The 16,538-nt window shown below is 37.6% G+C and overlaps 1 protein-coding gene across 2 annotated transcripts in view; it reads left to right on the top strand.

The window, feature by feature from the left end:
• USO1 (USO1 vesicle transport factor) overlaps window positions 1-15,621 on the top strand; it is an 87,630-nt gene extending 72,009 nt beyond the window's left edge. For both annotated transcript variants that reach the window (XM_011224883.3, XM_002919160.4), the window contains 11 exons: window positions 1,388-1,498; window positions 1,806-1,924; window positions 2,074-2,255; window positions 2,977-3,098; window positions 5,677-5,815; window positions 7,007-7,170; window positions 7,857-7,943; window positions 10,334-10,432; window positions 12,175-12,282; window positions 13,651-13,866; window positions 14,573-15,621. In XM_011224883.3, the coding sequence (XP_011223185.1) occupies window positions 1,388-1,498; window positions 1,806-1,924; window positions 2,074-2,255; window positions 2,977-3,098; window positions 5,677-5,815; window positions 7,007-7,170; window positions 7,857-7,943; window positions 10,334-10,432; window positions 12,175-12,282; window positions 13,651-13,866; window positions 14,573-14,662 (1,437 nt within the window). In that variant the 3' untranslated portion in view covers window positions 14,663-15,621. The remainder of the gene's footprint in view (window positions 1-1,387; window positions 1,499-1,805; window positions 1,925-2,073; window positions 2,256-2,976; window positions 3,099-5,676; window positions 5,816-7,006; window positions 7,171-7,856; window positions 7,944-10,333; window positions 10,433-12,174; window positions 12,283-13,650; window positions 13,867-14,572) is intronic.
• The last annotated feature ends 917 nt before the right edge of the window (window positions 15,622-16,538 follow it).

Genomic DNA, 16,538 nt, shown 5'->3' with positions numbered 1-16,538 from the left:
GAATACATATTTTTTTACTTTCAAATCTACTTGGGTAACATGAAGATATACCATGGGCATAGTAATGACATAGAGGCAAGGAAAAAGTAAGACTAATGCGTCATGTAAAAGCTAATGCTTATTTGGCAGATCATTTTGAAGAAGTCTAGTTTGAATTTGTTTAGTTAAATATGAAATATACTTGAAAGTGTATTATAGAAAGGCCAAGATACTGACCTCAAGGTTCATGAAATTGGAACAGTCTTGAGTGATTTTTCAAAACACAGTGATGGTTACTTTAAATCTATTCTTTGTCTGGCTTTGAATAATTGTGTTTTGGATATTTTTCTGAAATTACCCCAAAGTAATCCATTACTGTGCTAAATTTCATTTTTTTGTTTCAAACAACTTTTGTTCTCTTAAACAAAAAATAGGTTATTGGGGCGCCTGGGTGGCACAGCGGTTAAGCGTCTGCCTTCGGCTCAGGGCGTGATCCCGGCGTTATGGGATCGAGCCCCACATCAGGCTCCTCTGCTATGAGCCTGCTTCTTCCTCTCCCACTCCCCCTGCTTGTGTTCCCTCTCTCGCTGGCTGTCTCTATCTCTGTCGAATAAATAAATAAAATCTTTAAAAAAAAAAATAGGTTATGTAATGTAATATGGGCAGTGGCAATATTATGAGGTAAGAGACTATCCCACATAGGAGATACAAATGTGTTTATTAAAAGTTAGGAAAGTGTCATTTTGATGGATGTGCTAGTTTTCAATATTGTTTAACTATAGTTGTCAGTGGTATGTTAGTGGTTTGGGGCAGTTAGCTAATTTAAATAAATCTTTTTCTTCATTATGTTTGTGATTCTCATTATCTGGCATGCTGTCAGTGAGTTTACAACATGGTTTATTTATTATTCTTGTTAGGGAATATATTCTCTAATGGAATTTGACTAAATAATTCAGGAGATTATTTCTTTTTATTTTTCCTGATATTTTTTGAAGGAGGTAGAACTTGTCCTTTTATCAGAAACTTGTTTTCAAAATTTTGATTGAAACATCTAGGCAAATTTTTGTTATTGTAAACTGTTTTTGGATTGATAAATTTTTTCAAGCATCCACATCATGCATCTTCCTTAGCAGACCAGGTTTTTCCACTAGTAGTATCTTAGATAACCTGGTATATGTTTATGAACATAAATCAATTCTAATTTCTGCTTTCTATTCGTTTTGGGAAGTACAGCCCGAAGAGGACACAAGAACGCATACTCTTGTTCAATTTTTTACTTGTGGATTTCTAACCTATCTTTTATAAGATGTTAAAGATCTTTTAATACAAATGGAGAGGGATCTTAGGGCAACTTTAAGTTTGAAAAAAAATAAAATGAGATTTCTGTCAACATATCTATTTATTGCAGGGAAGCAAAATACAGACGAGAGTTGGATTGCTAATGCTGCTCTGTACCTGGCTAAGCAACTGTCCCATCGCAGTAACACACTTTCTTCACAATTCAGCCAATGTTCCATTTGTATCCTTTATGTTTTAGTAAGATACGTGCAAGTATTTATTCTTCTTTCTTCCTCTCAATGAGAGGCGGTTCTGCGTTCTAAATATTTGAATTCATCTGTGTTGCCGCTTTTCAGACTGTTAAGGTGGTGATGACGCTTAAGCTGTGTGTATGTGTGTTTCTGGGACCATTGTTTGTTTTATGCTTGCTCTAACTATATATAGAGGCTTTTGTAGAAATCCTTACATGAAATATATGTCAAATTCAAACTGTAAAGTAAAATACTCTGGATGTTATGAACCATTAGTTTCCTTAACAAAAATTTCAGCTTACAGGACAAATTGCAGAAAATCTTGGTGAGGAAGAGCAGTTGGTCCAAGGCTTATGTGCCCTTCTTTTGGGCATTTCAATTTACTTCAATGATAACTCACTTGAGAGCTACATGAAGTAAGTAAGGGGAAAATGCTAGGGGAAAATGACCTGCTGTTGTCATCAAGTGATAATGATAAATTTTTTCTGCCAAAGTAAAATGTAGATGAAGTTTTATGTTTTGTTTTGACTTTTTTTTAAGCATCTCAATATGCTTATCTCTGTAGAGAGAAATTAAAACAACTAATAGAGAAGAGGATTGGCAAAGAAAACTTCATAGAGAAACTAGGATTTATTAGCAAACATGAGTTGTATTCCAGAGCGTCTCAGAAACCACAGCCTAACTTTCCCAGTCCAGAATACATGATATTTGATCATGAGTTTACAAAGCTGGTAAAAGAACTTGAAGGTAAGACAAAGTTTATATTGATTACCATTAGAAAGTACCTATGATTATTTCGTATACATATATTTTGGACACGTGGATTATATGGTAAGCCAAAAGTAGGGGTTTTTTTCCTAGCTCTTAGTCTACAGTTCATTGAAGGATTTTTGGCATTCAATAAGATTGGAATGACTGTATCTTGTCATGCAGTTAGGCCATATGTTTTTGCTGATTAAGTCTTAATAATAAAATAAGATTTAATTTTTTTTTAAGGTTTTGTTTATTTTAGAGAGAGAGAGCTCGCTAGCACGTGCATGTGCGCTTGTGAGTGGGGGGAGGGGCAGAAGGAGTAGGAGGCAGTCTTCTTTTTTTTTTTTTTAAGATTTTATTTATTTGTCAGAGAGAGCACAAGCAGCGGGAGTGGCAGGCAGAGCAGGCAGAGGGAGAAGCAGGCTCCCTGCTGAGCAAGGACTCCGATGTGGGACTCAGTCCTAGGACCCCAGGATCGTGACCTGAGGTGAAGGCAGATGCTTACCTGACTGAGCCACCCAGGTGTACCAGTGGAAGAGAATCTTAAGCAGATTCTGCACTGAGTGCAGAGCCCAGCACTGGGGGCTTGATCTCACAACCCTGAGATCATGACCTGAGCTGAAATCAAGGGTTGGTCGTTTAACCAGCAGAACCACCCAGGTGCCCCAGATTTTAAATTTTTTTAAATACATTTTTAATAAGCTTTCTTTTATAGGTGTGATAACTAAGGCTATTTATAAGTCCAGTGAAGAGGATAAAAAAGAAGAAGAGGTGAAGAAAACATTAGAACAGCATGACAGTATTGTGACTCACTACAAAAATATGATTCGAGAACAAGTACGTACTGATAAATTGTAAACACTGTCTGATGTATTGATACTTTTCTACTTTAGGGAAGAATTTTTCCTGACATTTCATATGCAAGAAGATACAGAAAGTAGAGCTCATTTTCCTAAATAATTCAAAACTATCTGAGTACTCAACAAACTGAATGCTTAATATTGTGCTAAACATTGTGCAGGGTATGGTGGATAAAGGCATGAATCAGACATATTCTCCTATCAGTCATGGGGAGAGAAAGCTATAAGTAGGTATTGTGACACACATAACATATTAAGTCTAGTGATACAGGTGCTGGAAGGTATGTGGCAGCAGAGAGGCACCTAATTTAGCTAGGTAAAGAGCAAGGGCTTAGAGGAAACAGAACGTGAGCCCCAAACGGATAGCTAGGAATAAGCTGGGCTAAAGGAGAGATGGGGAAGAGGGGCAGGACATGTTACTGGCATGTACATAGAACACTTGGTGGCTGCACCAAGTGGAAATTGGAGAGGCAAGGCCAGAGGGAGAGACCTCCAGAAGGAGGTGGTTGTGGCAGGCTAGGGGTGGGAACTGTGGCGCTGATGGTGGTAATGGCTGCTATGTTTTGTATATTGTGTTCTAGGTGCTCACAAAACACAATTTAAACACTATTTCATTTAATTTCCATAGCATCTCTGCAAGGTATTTAATAGCTTCATTTAAGAATAAATGGGGAATCCGAGACTGAGAGAATTTAAACTTGTCTAGGGTCACTCAGTGGTTGGTGGAACAGAATTCAAAAACGTGTGTTACTCTCAAACTCACACTCCGTGCTGTAGAGGGGGCAGACCTGAGAAATGTGAAAACCAAAGTGGATGAAAGTGGCAGGACTGGGTAATGATTGGATGTGGGTGTGGGGGAGCATAAAGGGTCAGGTATGATCCTGAGATCTCCATCTTGCACGACTGAATAGATGATGCTGAGAACAACAGAGGGAGCTGATTTATTAGAGTGGAGAATGATGATGAAAGTCAAAACTACCCTCTCGAAATCATCAATTGACATTTTCTCGGCAGGATACCAGAGAACCTCCGCACTTGGATTGTGTTGAGCTCCTTAAGCTTTCCATTACCTTTCTTCAAAGTGCGTTTCTTGTTTTTTTCTTTCATTTTATTCCTCAACATGATGTATAGCTTGATTGGAATCCTAAAAAGTGCTGCAGTATTATCTGGAAAATGAGATTACTGATGTTATTAAAGTGCCAGGGTCATTAAAAACAATACACTGGTGGCTCTCCATGTGGGGCCAGGTGCACCCTCTTCCCTGCACTGCCATCCACGCCCTGCTGACTGTGCACAGCTTGAGGCAAGCGTGGCAAGTAAGAGCTTGGGTAGAGCTCTCTAAATGAGAACTGCCTGTTCTAGTCTATATTGTGGAGATTGAAATTCTAAGAATAAAAATATAGTGGTATATTTAGCATTCAGTTTGAGCTTTTCAGTTTATAAGCAGATCAGTAAATTAGAATCGTCTTTGAACGATTCTAACTTAAATCATTAAACTACCCATGGTTATTAGGATTTTTCATCTATATTTTAGTACAAATATGGAGTCGTTTCCAGATGGTAGAATGTAGTATCTTTAGAGCAATGGAAAAGAAATACTTGGAATGTGGTGTTACAGCCTACACTTGGGGCTGATAAATATGGTTAATTTAGAAAAAGGAAAGAGTGATTTGACATAATTACTATAATGACTCTGCTTTAGTAATGTTAATTTTAAATATTCTCACTATTTAAAATGCCATTTGGCAATTAGACAACAAGCATTGAGAACTATAAAATGTTTATATAAACTGAATGACGTTTGAGAATCCTTCCTAAGGAAATTCTTCAGAATTCAGGAAAACAAAAATATGACTATGATATTTATTGTGATATTTCTTATTTAGAAAAATGGAAGACAACCTCAGTGTTGCTTTTGAATGTAAATTATATTGCATCTACTGATATTGAGTACAAATTTAAAGTTATGATTGTGAAAAACTAGCAATATGAGGAACTTGAATAGTAAGTAAAGGCTACAAAATGACATATGGACTGAGTATGACAAGTTTAAAACGAATTTGTAAAAAAATTAGCAGAAAATAAAGAAATAGATCAAATTCCAACTATTTATATTAGGGTGGTGAGAGTTGGAAGTTCTTTTCTTGGCCTTCTAAATGTTCTGTTCTAGAATTATCTTTTATGTTAAAAGTAGTGTAGATGCATGTGTATATATCCTAAGTTTCTTATGTAGTTTGGTATAAATTTCTTAAATAGTTTGACAGACCACAAAATGGAGTTTTTAAAATTGACCATCCCCACCCCAGTAATTGCAGTGAGATTGCAGGCTGTGCCATGGTGCTTATTACGGGGCCTTACTGGAAATTGTATGGTTCTGCTGCATGTTAATTGACCGTGGTGCATACATTAATGTATTATTACTTAATTGTTGAGTGGTTCTGGAAGTGTTGAGTACTTTAACATCATGACCCAAAATAATCTCTGATTTTTAATTTGCTCGCTTTCCTGATGCTAATTAGTACAAATTTAAAACACTTGAATTTTTTGTTTCACAGGATCTGCAACTTGAGGAATTAAAGCAGCAGATTTCTACATTAAAATGTCAAAACGAACAGCTCCAGACAGCAGTCACACAGCAAGTATCTCAGATTCAGCAACACAAAGATCAGTATAATCTTCTTAAAGTACAGCTAGGTAGGTATAGGTAGCCGTAATTATTATAGTGTCCCCAAAAGCTGGACTAAGTCAAATAGATTATTCTTGTGGACAAGTCTTTCTCTAACCTTAATCACTGTAACAAACGAGTGTGTAATTCAGAGTTTGAAGTCCAAGTTCTTTGCTACCTGTTTTAGTATCCAATCCATTGATTCTCAGCCTTGGCTGCATATTAGAATATCCTGAGACCTTTTTCTTTCCTTTTTTTTTTTTTTTTTTAAACGCCACCCATACTGAGACCCACTCAAGTGTCTGATTTAATTAGTTGGGGTTGGAGCCAAGCATCAGTAATTGTTACAAGCTTCCCGGTGATTCCAATGTATAGCCAGCTGAGAATGACTTCTTTAACCTTTCTGTCTCCTCATCTGCAAAATGGAACTGATAATAATATCTGTGTCATCTGAGAATTAAATGAAATAATTTATATAAAATTCTAGTTCATTGCCTGGCATGTGGTAAGAGTCAAATGCTTGTAAATAGTCCCATCCTATAGTGCTTATGATTGGAATGCTAACTATTTAGAAATACAGCTTGTTTTATTTATATGAAGATGACTAAAATTTTCAGAAAAAAATTACCCCTCTCACTTCCTTATTTGTAAGAATAATTTGTCAGTTATTTTAGTACACATAGAAAGCTATTCCTTTGTGAAGATTTTAAAAGGGATTTTGTTTTCTCTTATGTTAATTGACCAAATTGGAATTGAAACTACTGTAGTTTTTTTTAAGGTATATTTATTTTAGAGAGGTGGGGAGGGGCAGAGGGAGACACAGACTCTCAAGCAGGCTCTGCACTGAGCACAGAGCCCAACACAGGGCTCAGTCTCCCAACCCTGAGATCATAACCTGAGTGGAAACCAGGAGTTGGACACTTAACCGACTGAGCCACCCAGCCACCCCAAAACTACTGCAATTCTTAATTATAGATAACCAAACCATGCAGTTTAGTCTTAATAAGACTATGTTTTTTTCTCCCCAGAAACCTGAAAATATTAATACTTCACTATTTCTATCAATACACTGGCAAAAATTAAATGTGCTTATTACAAAAGTGCTGCCAAAGTAATTGAGTTAAGGAAATTTTGTATTTTTATATTTAAATCTTCTCATTCAAGAAATGAAAAACTAAAGTTTCATGCTGGCTTTTCAAATTTTCTTCCTGTCTTAATAGGAAAAGACAATCAGCATCAAGGTTCTTACAGTGACGGGGCTCAGGTGAATGGCATTCAACCAGAAGAAGTTGGTAGGTTACGAGAAGAGATAGAAGAATTAAAAAGTAATCAGAAACTTTTACAAAGCCAGCTGGCTGAAAAGGACTCTCTGATTGAAAATTTGGTGAGTAAATATTTAAAAAGTTTAAGAGGTCAAGAATAATTCTCATTATCCTGCTTGTTGATTTTCCTGGATCCCTTAAATCAAAGTGTCATAGTAAAGTTTTAGAATATGAGCTTTGGGGGGCACCTGGCACCTAGTAAAATTTTAGAATAAGAGCATGGGACTCTTGATCTTGGGGTTGTGAGTTTGAGCCCCACATTCAGCACAGAGTTTACTTAAAAAAAAGTTAGAGTATGAGCTTTGGTGTCACACCGTCTAAAGCTTCAGCTCTTCCTAGCTGATTGAATTTAAGCAACTTAGTTAACCTCTTTAAACTTGTTTCCTGATCTATAAATTGGTAGTGGTTATAGCTGTTTTGTTGTTGTGAGAATAAATGAGCTACCCTATATAAAGCTCTTTAATACATGGAAATCCCTCAGTAGATACCTGTGTTTATGCTCTTTTTCCATATGACCTTAGATAAGTGCTTATGTTTAATAAGTTACTTAGCATAAGTATAAATTTATTAGCTATGGAGAAATTGTAGATCATGTGCGCTATGTTGAAATTTTATCTTGGATATAAAAATTAAAATGTTGATGTGAAATTTTTAGTAAACCTCTATAAGGTAGCTTATATGTGTACAGTTTTGTTTCCTATCTGTATATACTGAATTTATTTCATAGTTTATTTCTGTGCTATTGTAGAAATCTTCCCAAGCATCACCTGGCACAAATGAACAGTCTTCAGCAACAGCTTCTAGAGATTCTGAACAAATTGCAGAATTAAAACAGGTAATTTTTCCAGCTTGATCCAAGTTCTGTTTTGTGTTGTTTTAATTATAATACAGTAACAGCCATGTAGTTTCATTACTCAAGAACTACTTTGTTAGTGTAAGCAAAATTTGATAGTGAAAGGTAGTTATGTGAATGTCCGGAAGCTTTTTTAATTATATGGTAATGGTGTTTTACTTTCTATTAAGTGTTTTTATTTTTTAATAGTGTTCTTTTTAACAGATTTGAGCATCTCACCCAAGTTATTTGTAGATTATCAGTGAACTAACGATTAAGGAAAACTTAAGTGTATTTATAAGCTGCAAATACGAAGATATAAAATCTTATGCCTAATTTTCATATACTATTAACCATGACAATTGCATGGTTAAATGTACTGAGTGTTTAAACCATTCTGTTCAGAAGAATGTTTGTATTTAGAATTGGAAAAAGGAATAAATTTGTGTCTCAATTAGATGACCACCTAAAAAAGTAAAATAAGCTTTTTCCTACTTATCGGTAAGATTTATAATTTCCTATGAAACTAGTTAGTGCAAATTTGACTTTATCCAATGAGAATATTAAATGTATTTGCTCATGAAAAGAGTCAGGAAAGAACTACTTATGTATAGAATTAAATATTGGAAGAAAAGCCTAGAAAAGTGTCAGATTGCTCATTAGTATACTATCCCTAAACAAGTTGTGTTTTTTCCCTTATAAAATTTTCTTTCTTTCTTCCTTTACTTTTTCTTCTATCCTACCCTCCTTTCTTGCTTTCTTTTAAAAAAAAGGAATATATGTTTCTTCTGTTTCTTTTAAAAAACAAAAAAAAGTAATACTAAATGAAGAAATGGACAACCCCACCAACCTAGGACTGACTTCCTTCTGCGCTAGTCATGCGGTCCTAGCCCACGGATGTGGCTGATCTGCGAGAAGAATAACTGTACACAGAGAAACTGTGTCATATTTTGATAATGTCTGTGTGCCCCAGAGTAGATTCTCCAATCAAGCTTCAAAAAAAAAAAAAAACCATTTGTCGTTAAGGATTTATAAGTTACAAGTTTTTATGAGGAAAATTAATGTGCCATTTTGGTTTTATGAAGTCTACCTACACTAGAACTGTATTAAAATTAAAGGGAATTAAGTTATTAATAAATGATCTTAGTTTGTAAATCCCAAGTAAAAATTTTACTCTTTGTGTTTCCCAACAAAACTTTAGATATTTCTAAAGAAGAGCATTGCTTTGTTTTCTTTCCTTTCTACAGTTTTCTTTTATCAATTTTACATTGTTAAAAAGAGATTTAAATGACAGTTTTGTTTCTTATAATATATAGTAAAATCCTATATAAAAAGAATACTAAAATTGTCCATGATCTCAATGTCTATGTAACTCATAACTCACTTAGATAACTGAAAAAAACAAATCAAAGGAAAGCCACATATGTACAGGATAGAAAGTTTTAAGAGAACAAAAGAGCTTTTTACATGACAGTATCCCACCACTTACCTCAGGTCTACAGACATTGTCAAATATTGTGAGAGAGATTCCCCTGGTTGAGAACCATGGTTATAATTGGTTTTTTCCCCTGTGCATTTTTGGTGGAGAGAGGGAAGAAGGTTGGGAATTTCGACATTAATGATATATAAACTTTCAATTAATTCCCTCCTTTTCACTACAGTACTAACTACTTTCATCTATATTAGGAGGCCCATGGTCTAAAAATGTCTCATTTTCCCTTTCCAAATAATAAATGTCTAGTTTTTGGCAAGGAGGAGAGGAACAGTTGCCTGATGCATGAGATTGGAACAGGAACCCGGTGGTCTTCCTAAGCAGACTTTGAACCAGCCCTGCTATTTTGACCCCATTTTTACCCACACTTGCAGAGATCCCTGGTGGTACCAGAGCCCGGGCCTTTGGTAGTCGGGCACTGCAGGTCAGCGAGCAGGGCTGCTTTCTCAAACATCAGTTTAGGTGTGTAGCTTTCTCAGGTATCCTGCGGTCCGTTACCACTGCCATTTGCTTTCTGAAATTCCCCAGTTTTATTGCTCTTTTCTCTTATTCTCTATGTCCTTGTGGGTTTATCTCTCCCTTCTCCTCCCCTCCCCCTCCCTCCCTCCCTTCCTCCCTTCCTTCCTTCCTTTTTCCCTTCTCCCCCCACCCTATGATTTTTTTACATGGCATCTCAGAAGAACAGAGGTGTATATGTATAAGGAACTTGCTTAATTCTCTATCTTAAATCTGAAGTTCCAGGATGGTTTTTTTTTAGAATTAGATTTTAAAACTTGGAAGTTGTGATTTTAGAGAGAGGGGCCAAGAAAGGAAGTAATTTTAAGTTTCTTCCTGTAAATAGACATTTCCTTGATGGAATAATGCTATTTCATGTTGTAACTCAATTATTTTTGTCTCCTAGGAGCTGGCAACATTAAAGTCTCAGTTAAACTCACAATCTGTGGAGATCACCAAACTGCAAACAGAAAAGCAGGAGCTGTTACAGAAAACAGAAACATTTGTACGTTAATTGTTACTCTTTTTTCCCTGCAAGATAGTAAACACAAGGTTAAGATGTTATTTCTCAGCTGCTCTGTGGTAGAAGCGGATGTGTGACTTACTGGCCACAGTTCTAGTCACATGGGCTTCTGGGCCTTGGTGGCAGCCACATTAGAGGCAGACTCACCAGATCAGTGTAATAAGTTATGTGATGGTTCATTTTGCTGGTATTTTGTATTTTATCCCATCTGTGTCCCCTTCAGTCCATCAGTCCAAGCTGGCAGGTTGTCTGCTGGTCTAGAATTGTCAAAAACCTTCTTAGTGACCCATGCCGTACACAGGGATCCAAGCCATCAGACAAAAAGGCCCTTCTGGATCATCTTGTCACTATTCCAGCTTCTGCTGAGATGGTTGACTGGGTCCATGAGCCACACAAGTAACTTCTTTACAGATGGTAGTACAGCCACATCCTTGGTATTTCAGCAGAATCTGCTTTGTCATTTACTGCAGTAGGGATAGGCTGAGAATTTTCTAAATCTTCACATTCTGATTCCCTTTTGCTTAACGTTCCTTCTTCAAGTTATTTCTCTCCTGTCACATTTTACTGTAGGCATCAAGGAGAAACCATGCCACACCTTTAACACTTTGCATAGAAATCTCTCAGCAAAATATCCAAGTTCATCGCTTATAAGCTTTACTTTCTACAAAGCACTGAAACACAATTCAGCCAATTGCTTTGCCGCTCGATAACAAGGGTCACCTTCCTCTACTTCCCAGTAACATGTTCTTCCTTTCCATTTGAGGCCTCACCAAAACCACCTTTCCATCCATATTTCTACCAACATTCTATTCATGGTGATATGTTTTCTCCAAGACCATTGAAGCTTCCTCTCTAGTTCCTACTTTTTTCTGAGCATTCACCAGAATAGCCTTTCTACCAACAGTCTCTTCAAGGCAGTTTAGGATTTGTCTGACAGGCACCTCAAAGCTCTTCCAGCCGCTATCAGTTCTGAAGCCTCTTCCACATTTTTAAGTATTTGTTATATCAGCACCCTCCTTCCCAGTTCTTTGTAGAAACAAGGTGGGGAAAGATTAGAAAATCATGATTTAAGAATATTTCCTGGAGCATTTAAGAAAATCTTTGCATTTTGGGGCATCTGGGTGGCGCAGTCGGTTAAGTGTCTGACTCTTGGTTTCGGCTCAGGTCATGATCTCAGGGTCATGAGATTGAGCCCCATGTCATCAGCCTCCATGCTCAGCTCGGAGTCAGCTTGAGTTTCTCTCCCTCTCCCACTGCTCCTCCCCCATGCTTGTTCTCTCTTTCAAATAAATAAAATCTAAAAAGAAAAAAATTTATTTCACCAGTTGATGGCATTCAGCTCAATTTCCCCACCTGTGTCTCTGAAATAACAGTGTGGACTTAACTTACAGAAAAATTATGAAGAAAGGGCTTTGAGAAATATTCTCTGCTATTAAACGCTATTATAGCTGTGGTCTGACCTTGAGGCTGTTTAACGCAGCCTTCATGCTCCGCTGAGATCTGATGCTGCAGCTCTCCTGCCTCAGCCTTAGCCTCCCACTCCACTGGAGGCACTGCTCGTCCTTCCGGGAAGAGCGCTTTATGTGCGTCAGTACATAAAGAATTCTGTTTTCTGTGACTGGAAATACAGTTTCAAAATAGCGAGAAAATTAAATCACCTTTGGGATTTCACATTGATTGTACTTTAAAGAAACTTTTTTTTCCCCTCCAATGTCTACCTTCAGGCAAAGTCAGTTCCTGCACCAGGAGAGAGTGAAGCTGGAATGGCTGCAAAGACCACTGACGTAGAAGGCCGACTGTCAGCACTATTACAGGAGACTAAAGAGTTAAAGGTTGCTCTTTGGTGCAACTTTTATTTATTGCATATCCTATGAAATGAACTCCAGGAAGTTTGATCTTATTTCATGTAATTTCTCAAATCTTTAGATTTATGAGGAAAGCTAATGGGGTGTAATTTTATCTCACAATGTGTCCATTGCTATTTGGATGAGTGAAGATGACACAAATGAAGATTATTAATGTCATTTCAAATAGTGATATCACATGTATAAAGTAGGAATGTGTATGAATGTATTTTGAAAGTAGAAATCATCAAAAGAAGTTTTCTTGTCAATCTCGAGTCACAATAAGAAAGAGTACAGGGCGCCTCGGTTGTGTGGTCGGTGAAGCCTCTGACTCTTGGTTTCGGCTCAGGTCACGAATTCAGGGTATGAGGTCAAGCCCATCGTTGGGCTCCACGCTCAGCGCAGAGTCTGCTTGAGATTCTCTCTCCCTCTTCCTCGACCCCTGCCGCTTGTGTTCTCTCTCTCTCAAATAAATAAATAAATCTAAAAAAATCTTAAAAAGAAATAAAGAGTGCAGCTTTGGCTAAAACACAAGCCACATGTAGGCTTTCCATGAGGCTAAGGACACAGGTGCAATAGAGCCTGCCAGCCTACGTGACAGAGAAATCAGAATGAGTAACATGAAGAGAAGAATGAGATGAAAGTAATAATAAAACTAAAAGGCATGAATACAATCGTGGAAAAGAGAAGATAATGTGTGATTGTGCGTTTTGGATTGTGGTCAGATTATTTTGTCTTTAAGCTGCAGATATTTTTTGCAGCTATTTTTCTTTCCCATTTGATTGTGTGCATGAAGTTGGGATAAAACAATTTTTTTAACCCGAGTTCCAATTCTGATGCCCATCATGCTTCTCCTGTAAAGTGTTTTGTGTCTTTAGTTATTTCTCTGGTTTTCTGAAATGGTGTTCTCTCTTAGGTTTTTTTGAAAAATAGCTCTTAAAGCTATTTTTTGGATGTTAAACTCTATTTTTCACAATAACCATCTTTGATGTATGGCCTAACATAAATTCTCATGTTACTGAGTGTGTGTGTGTGTGTTCTATCTCCAAAACTTCCACCCCCCGAAATCCTCAGATTGTCATAGAAAGAACACCTGGGTGGCTCAGTTGGTCTGCCTTCGGCTCAGGTCATGATCTCAGGGTCCTGGGATCCAGCCCCACGTCAGGCTCCCTGCTCAGCGGCGAGTCTGCTTCTCCCTCTCCCTCTGCCCCCCACCATGCTCTCTCTCTCTCTCTCAAATAAATAAAATAAAAAAGAATGAACCTAAAAATAGAAAGAATGAACCTATTTGTTAAAAGCCCAATGAGAGTGAATGCTAATCTTAGATTAGTTGATCTTCCCCCTTTCTTTTCCTAGAATGAAATTAAAGCTCTGTCTGAGGAAAGAACTGCTATTAAAGAGCAGCTGGATGCATCTAACAGTACCATTGCCATTTTACAAAACGAGAAAAACAAGCTCGAGATGGATGTTACAGATTCTAAAAAAGAACAAGATGATCTCTTGGTACTGTTGGCTGATCAAGATCAGAAAATATTTTCATTAAAGAATAAACTCAAGGAACTTGGTCATCCGGTAAGATTGAAATGTTTCCAGAAACGATTTATGGTCTATTTTAAAGAATTGTACTGTAGCATGGAAATGCTGTGCCTCCATATCCATATCACAGGCATGAATACGTGGGTCCATGAATATGGGATCGTCTGCACTGCTTTCACGGTGTTCGGTGAATAGGCTTACAACACACAGGCAGTTTCCAGCATTTGTTAACTATTCTCTTTTGGGCTTTGAGCCTAAGTGAATTTTTTTGCTCCTGTGGTCATGAGACTCTCATCATCCGTATGTGCCATTCTCTTTTCTCATGTTTGGTCCACATCTGTGTGTAGAGAGGTATGGCCATCTGTCAGCAAGTTAACCTGTAAATCTCATCTCATAGTAAAAATGGCAGAGAGGGGCACCTGGGTGCTCAGTCGGTGGGGCATCTGCCTTCGGCTCAGGTCGCAATCTCAGGGTTCGGGCTCTCTGCTGGTGGGGAGTCTGCTTCTCCTTCTCACTCACCCTCTGTTCTCTCCCTCTCTCTCTCTCTCTCTCTCTCCCTCAAATAAATAAACAAAATCTTTAAAAGAAAAAAAAGGTGAGAGCCTTGAGCAGTAAATCAAGGAAATCAGATGGCTTGTAATCTACACTTGCTGGAATAAAGAATTTATCAAGAGTATGTGTCTATGTGTTGAATGTGAAGTGACCAAATCTTAGTAATGGTAAGTGTGCATATTCCCTTTAGGTGGAAGAAGAAGATGAACTTGAATCTGGAGACCAGGATGATGAGGAAGATGAAGATGAAGATGATGGCAAGGACCAGAGTCATATCTAGCTTTCAGATCTGTAGGAATGATGGAGATTGTGTTGTAACTTTGAAGATGGAGTCTTAAGACAGTGCTCTGGTTTGCCTCCACAGAAAATAAAGATTTAGAAACCCAAGTGGAAAACACTCACTAATAAGACTATTGATGTATTTTTTAAATGATGCCACTCATGTTGGAAACCCTAAAACTAACTTCTTGCAGGACACACATCTTTTATTGAAATTCATCTGAATTGTCCCAAAAGATAATTTGCAAAGAACTTCAGACACTAAAAATACACCATTTTAAAGCATGTGGTGGCAGTGCTATTTATCTTAGTTTATTGGTTGTTTACATAAGTTCTGTATTTGTCTATTATTTTCACTTTTCACAATATGTGACTTTTAGTACTAACACATTTGATTTAATGTGTATTGGAATCATTGTTTCTAAATTCAGTATTGGGCTTCTTAGCTAATGATTTCCCTTTAAAGAAATGGGTTTACTTAAAGGCAAGATAGCATAGGCTGGGGGGTATCATCAGCCCTCCATCCAGTGTGACTCCTAAGATGGGCAGGATAGGACAGTTTAAAACGAGTGCCTTGACACCTGATCTGGCTGCATTGTGTACGTCAGGGAAGAAACAAGGATACTGACGCACAGAGATGAGGAGGGGTGAGGAGGGAAGGCGTTTCTCAGAAACTTCTGCAGTAGCGTATCGCATGTGGTTGGTTTTGGTTTTATTTTAAGCTAAACTTTAAAACATTACAAATTAACAGCTCATACAATTCAGGTTTAGTATTGTTATTTGATTGTCATGAAACATATTAATGGACCTAGTTTTAAAAAGACCCGAACTATGATTTACATAATTTATTGGCATTTTTGCTGAATAGGTTTAAGTCAGATAATAGATTTTTAAAAAGCAAATGAAGCAATGTGTCAAAATTTAATGTTTCATAATAAAAATAGATATATGTTCACTTAATCCCTGGTCATGGTTCCCTTTTTTAGATTTTGAGGGAAGTATTTTATTCTTACTAAAAGCTGAGGCAAGTGGAAGTGGTAAGAGGAGTTCTCTTCCTAAAAGTACATTATTATAACTGATGCTAAAGGCAGTCATCGCTCAGAACTCACTAGGATTCCGTAAGACTGGAGGGTCTAATTGGAGCAGAAGAGGTTGGAGAAGGGTTTGGGTGTTTCTAAATTGAGCACTGGAGTTCTTAGCAATGATTTCCATTTAAAGAAGGTTTATGTAAAGGCAAGACAGCAAGAGTTGGGGGGTAATGTGTATCATCTGCCTGCTGACCACAGGAATAGTCTGAGCAGTCCGTTTAGGGGCACAGAGTTTTGAAAGAGAAGTATCTTCCTGTGTCCTGAAAAGGGAGGTGGTTGCGTGTTTCAGAGCACCCAGGAGGACCCCGCTGCACTTCTGCCCCTTGCCCTCCGAGAACCACATGACTATTACTGGACCAGCTTAGACTATGTAACATCTTCCTAAAGTTGGCTCCACGTAATGAACAAAAATGGTTAATGACTGTTTTCAGGCTACTATTATAAGGATAAAGAAAAATAGGTCAGAAGTATAAGACTTCTATAGATGACTTTAAAAGGGGGGGTGGCACCTGGGTGGCTCAGTCGGTTAAGTGTCTGCCTTCGGCTCAGGTCATGATCTCAGGATCCTGGGATCAAGCCCCACATTGGGCTCTCCGCTCAGCTGGGGTTCTGCTTCTCCCTCTCCCTCTCCCCTAGCGTGTTTTCGCTCGTGTTCTCAAATAAATAAAATCTTTAAAAAAAAAAAAAAAGACTTCTGTAGATGATGGAATACCAAAGATCTTCAGAAAGAAACATCTGCAAAATCAGTGATAGTTAGCCAAAGCTCAGTCATTCAGGCAGGCCTGGAGT

This window comes from Ailuropoda melanoleuca, chromosome 11 (genome assembly GCF_002007445.2).
Source record: "Ailuropoda melanoleuca isolate Jingjing chromosome 11, ASM200744v2, whole genome shotgun sequence".
Classification (NCBI taxonomy): domain Eukaryota; kingdom Metazoa; phylum Chordata; class Mammalia; order Carnivora; family Ursidae; genus Ailuropoda; species Ailuropoda melanoleuca.
The sequence above is the reverse complement of the archived record's forward strand: the minus strand, read 5'-3'. Positions and strand labels throughout refer to the sequence as shown.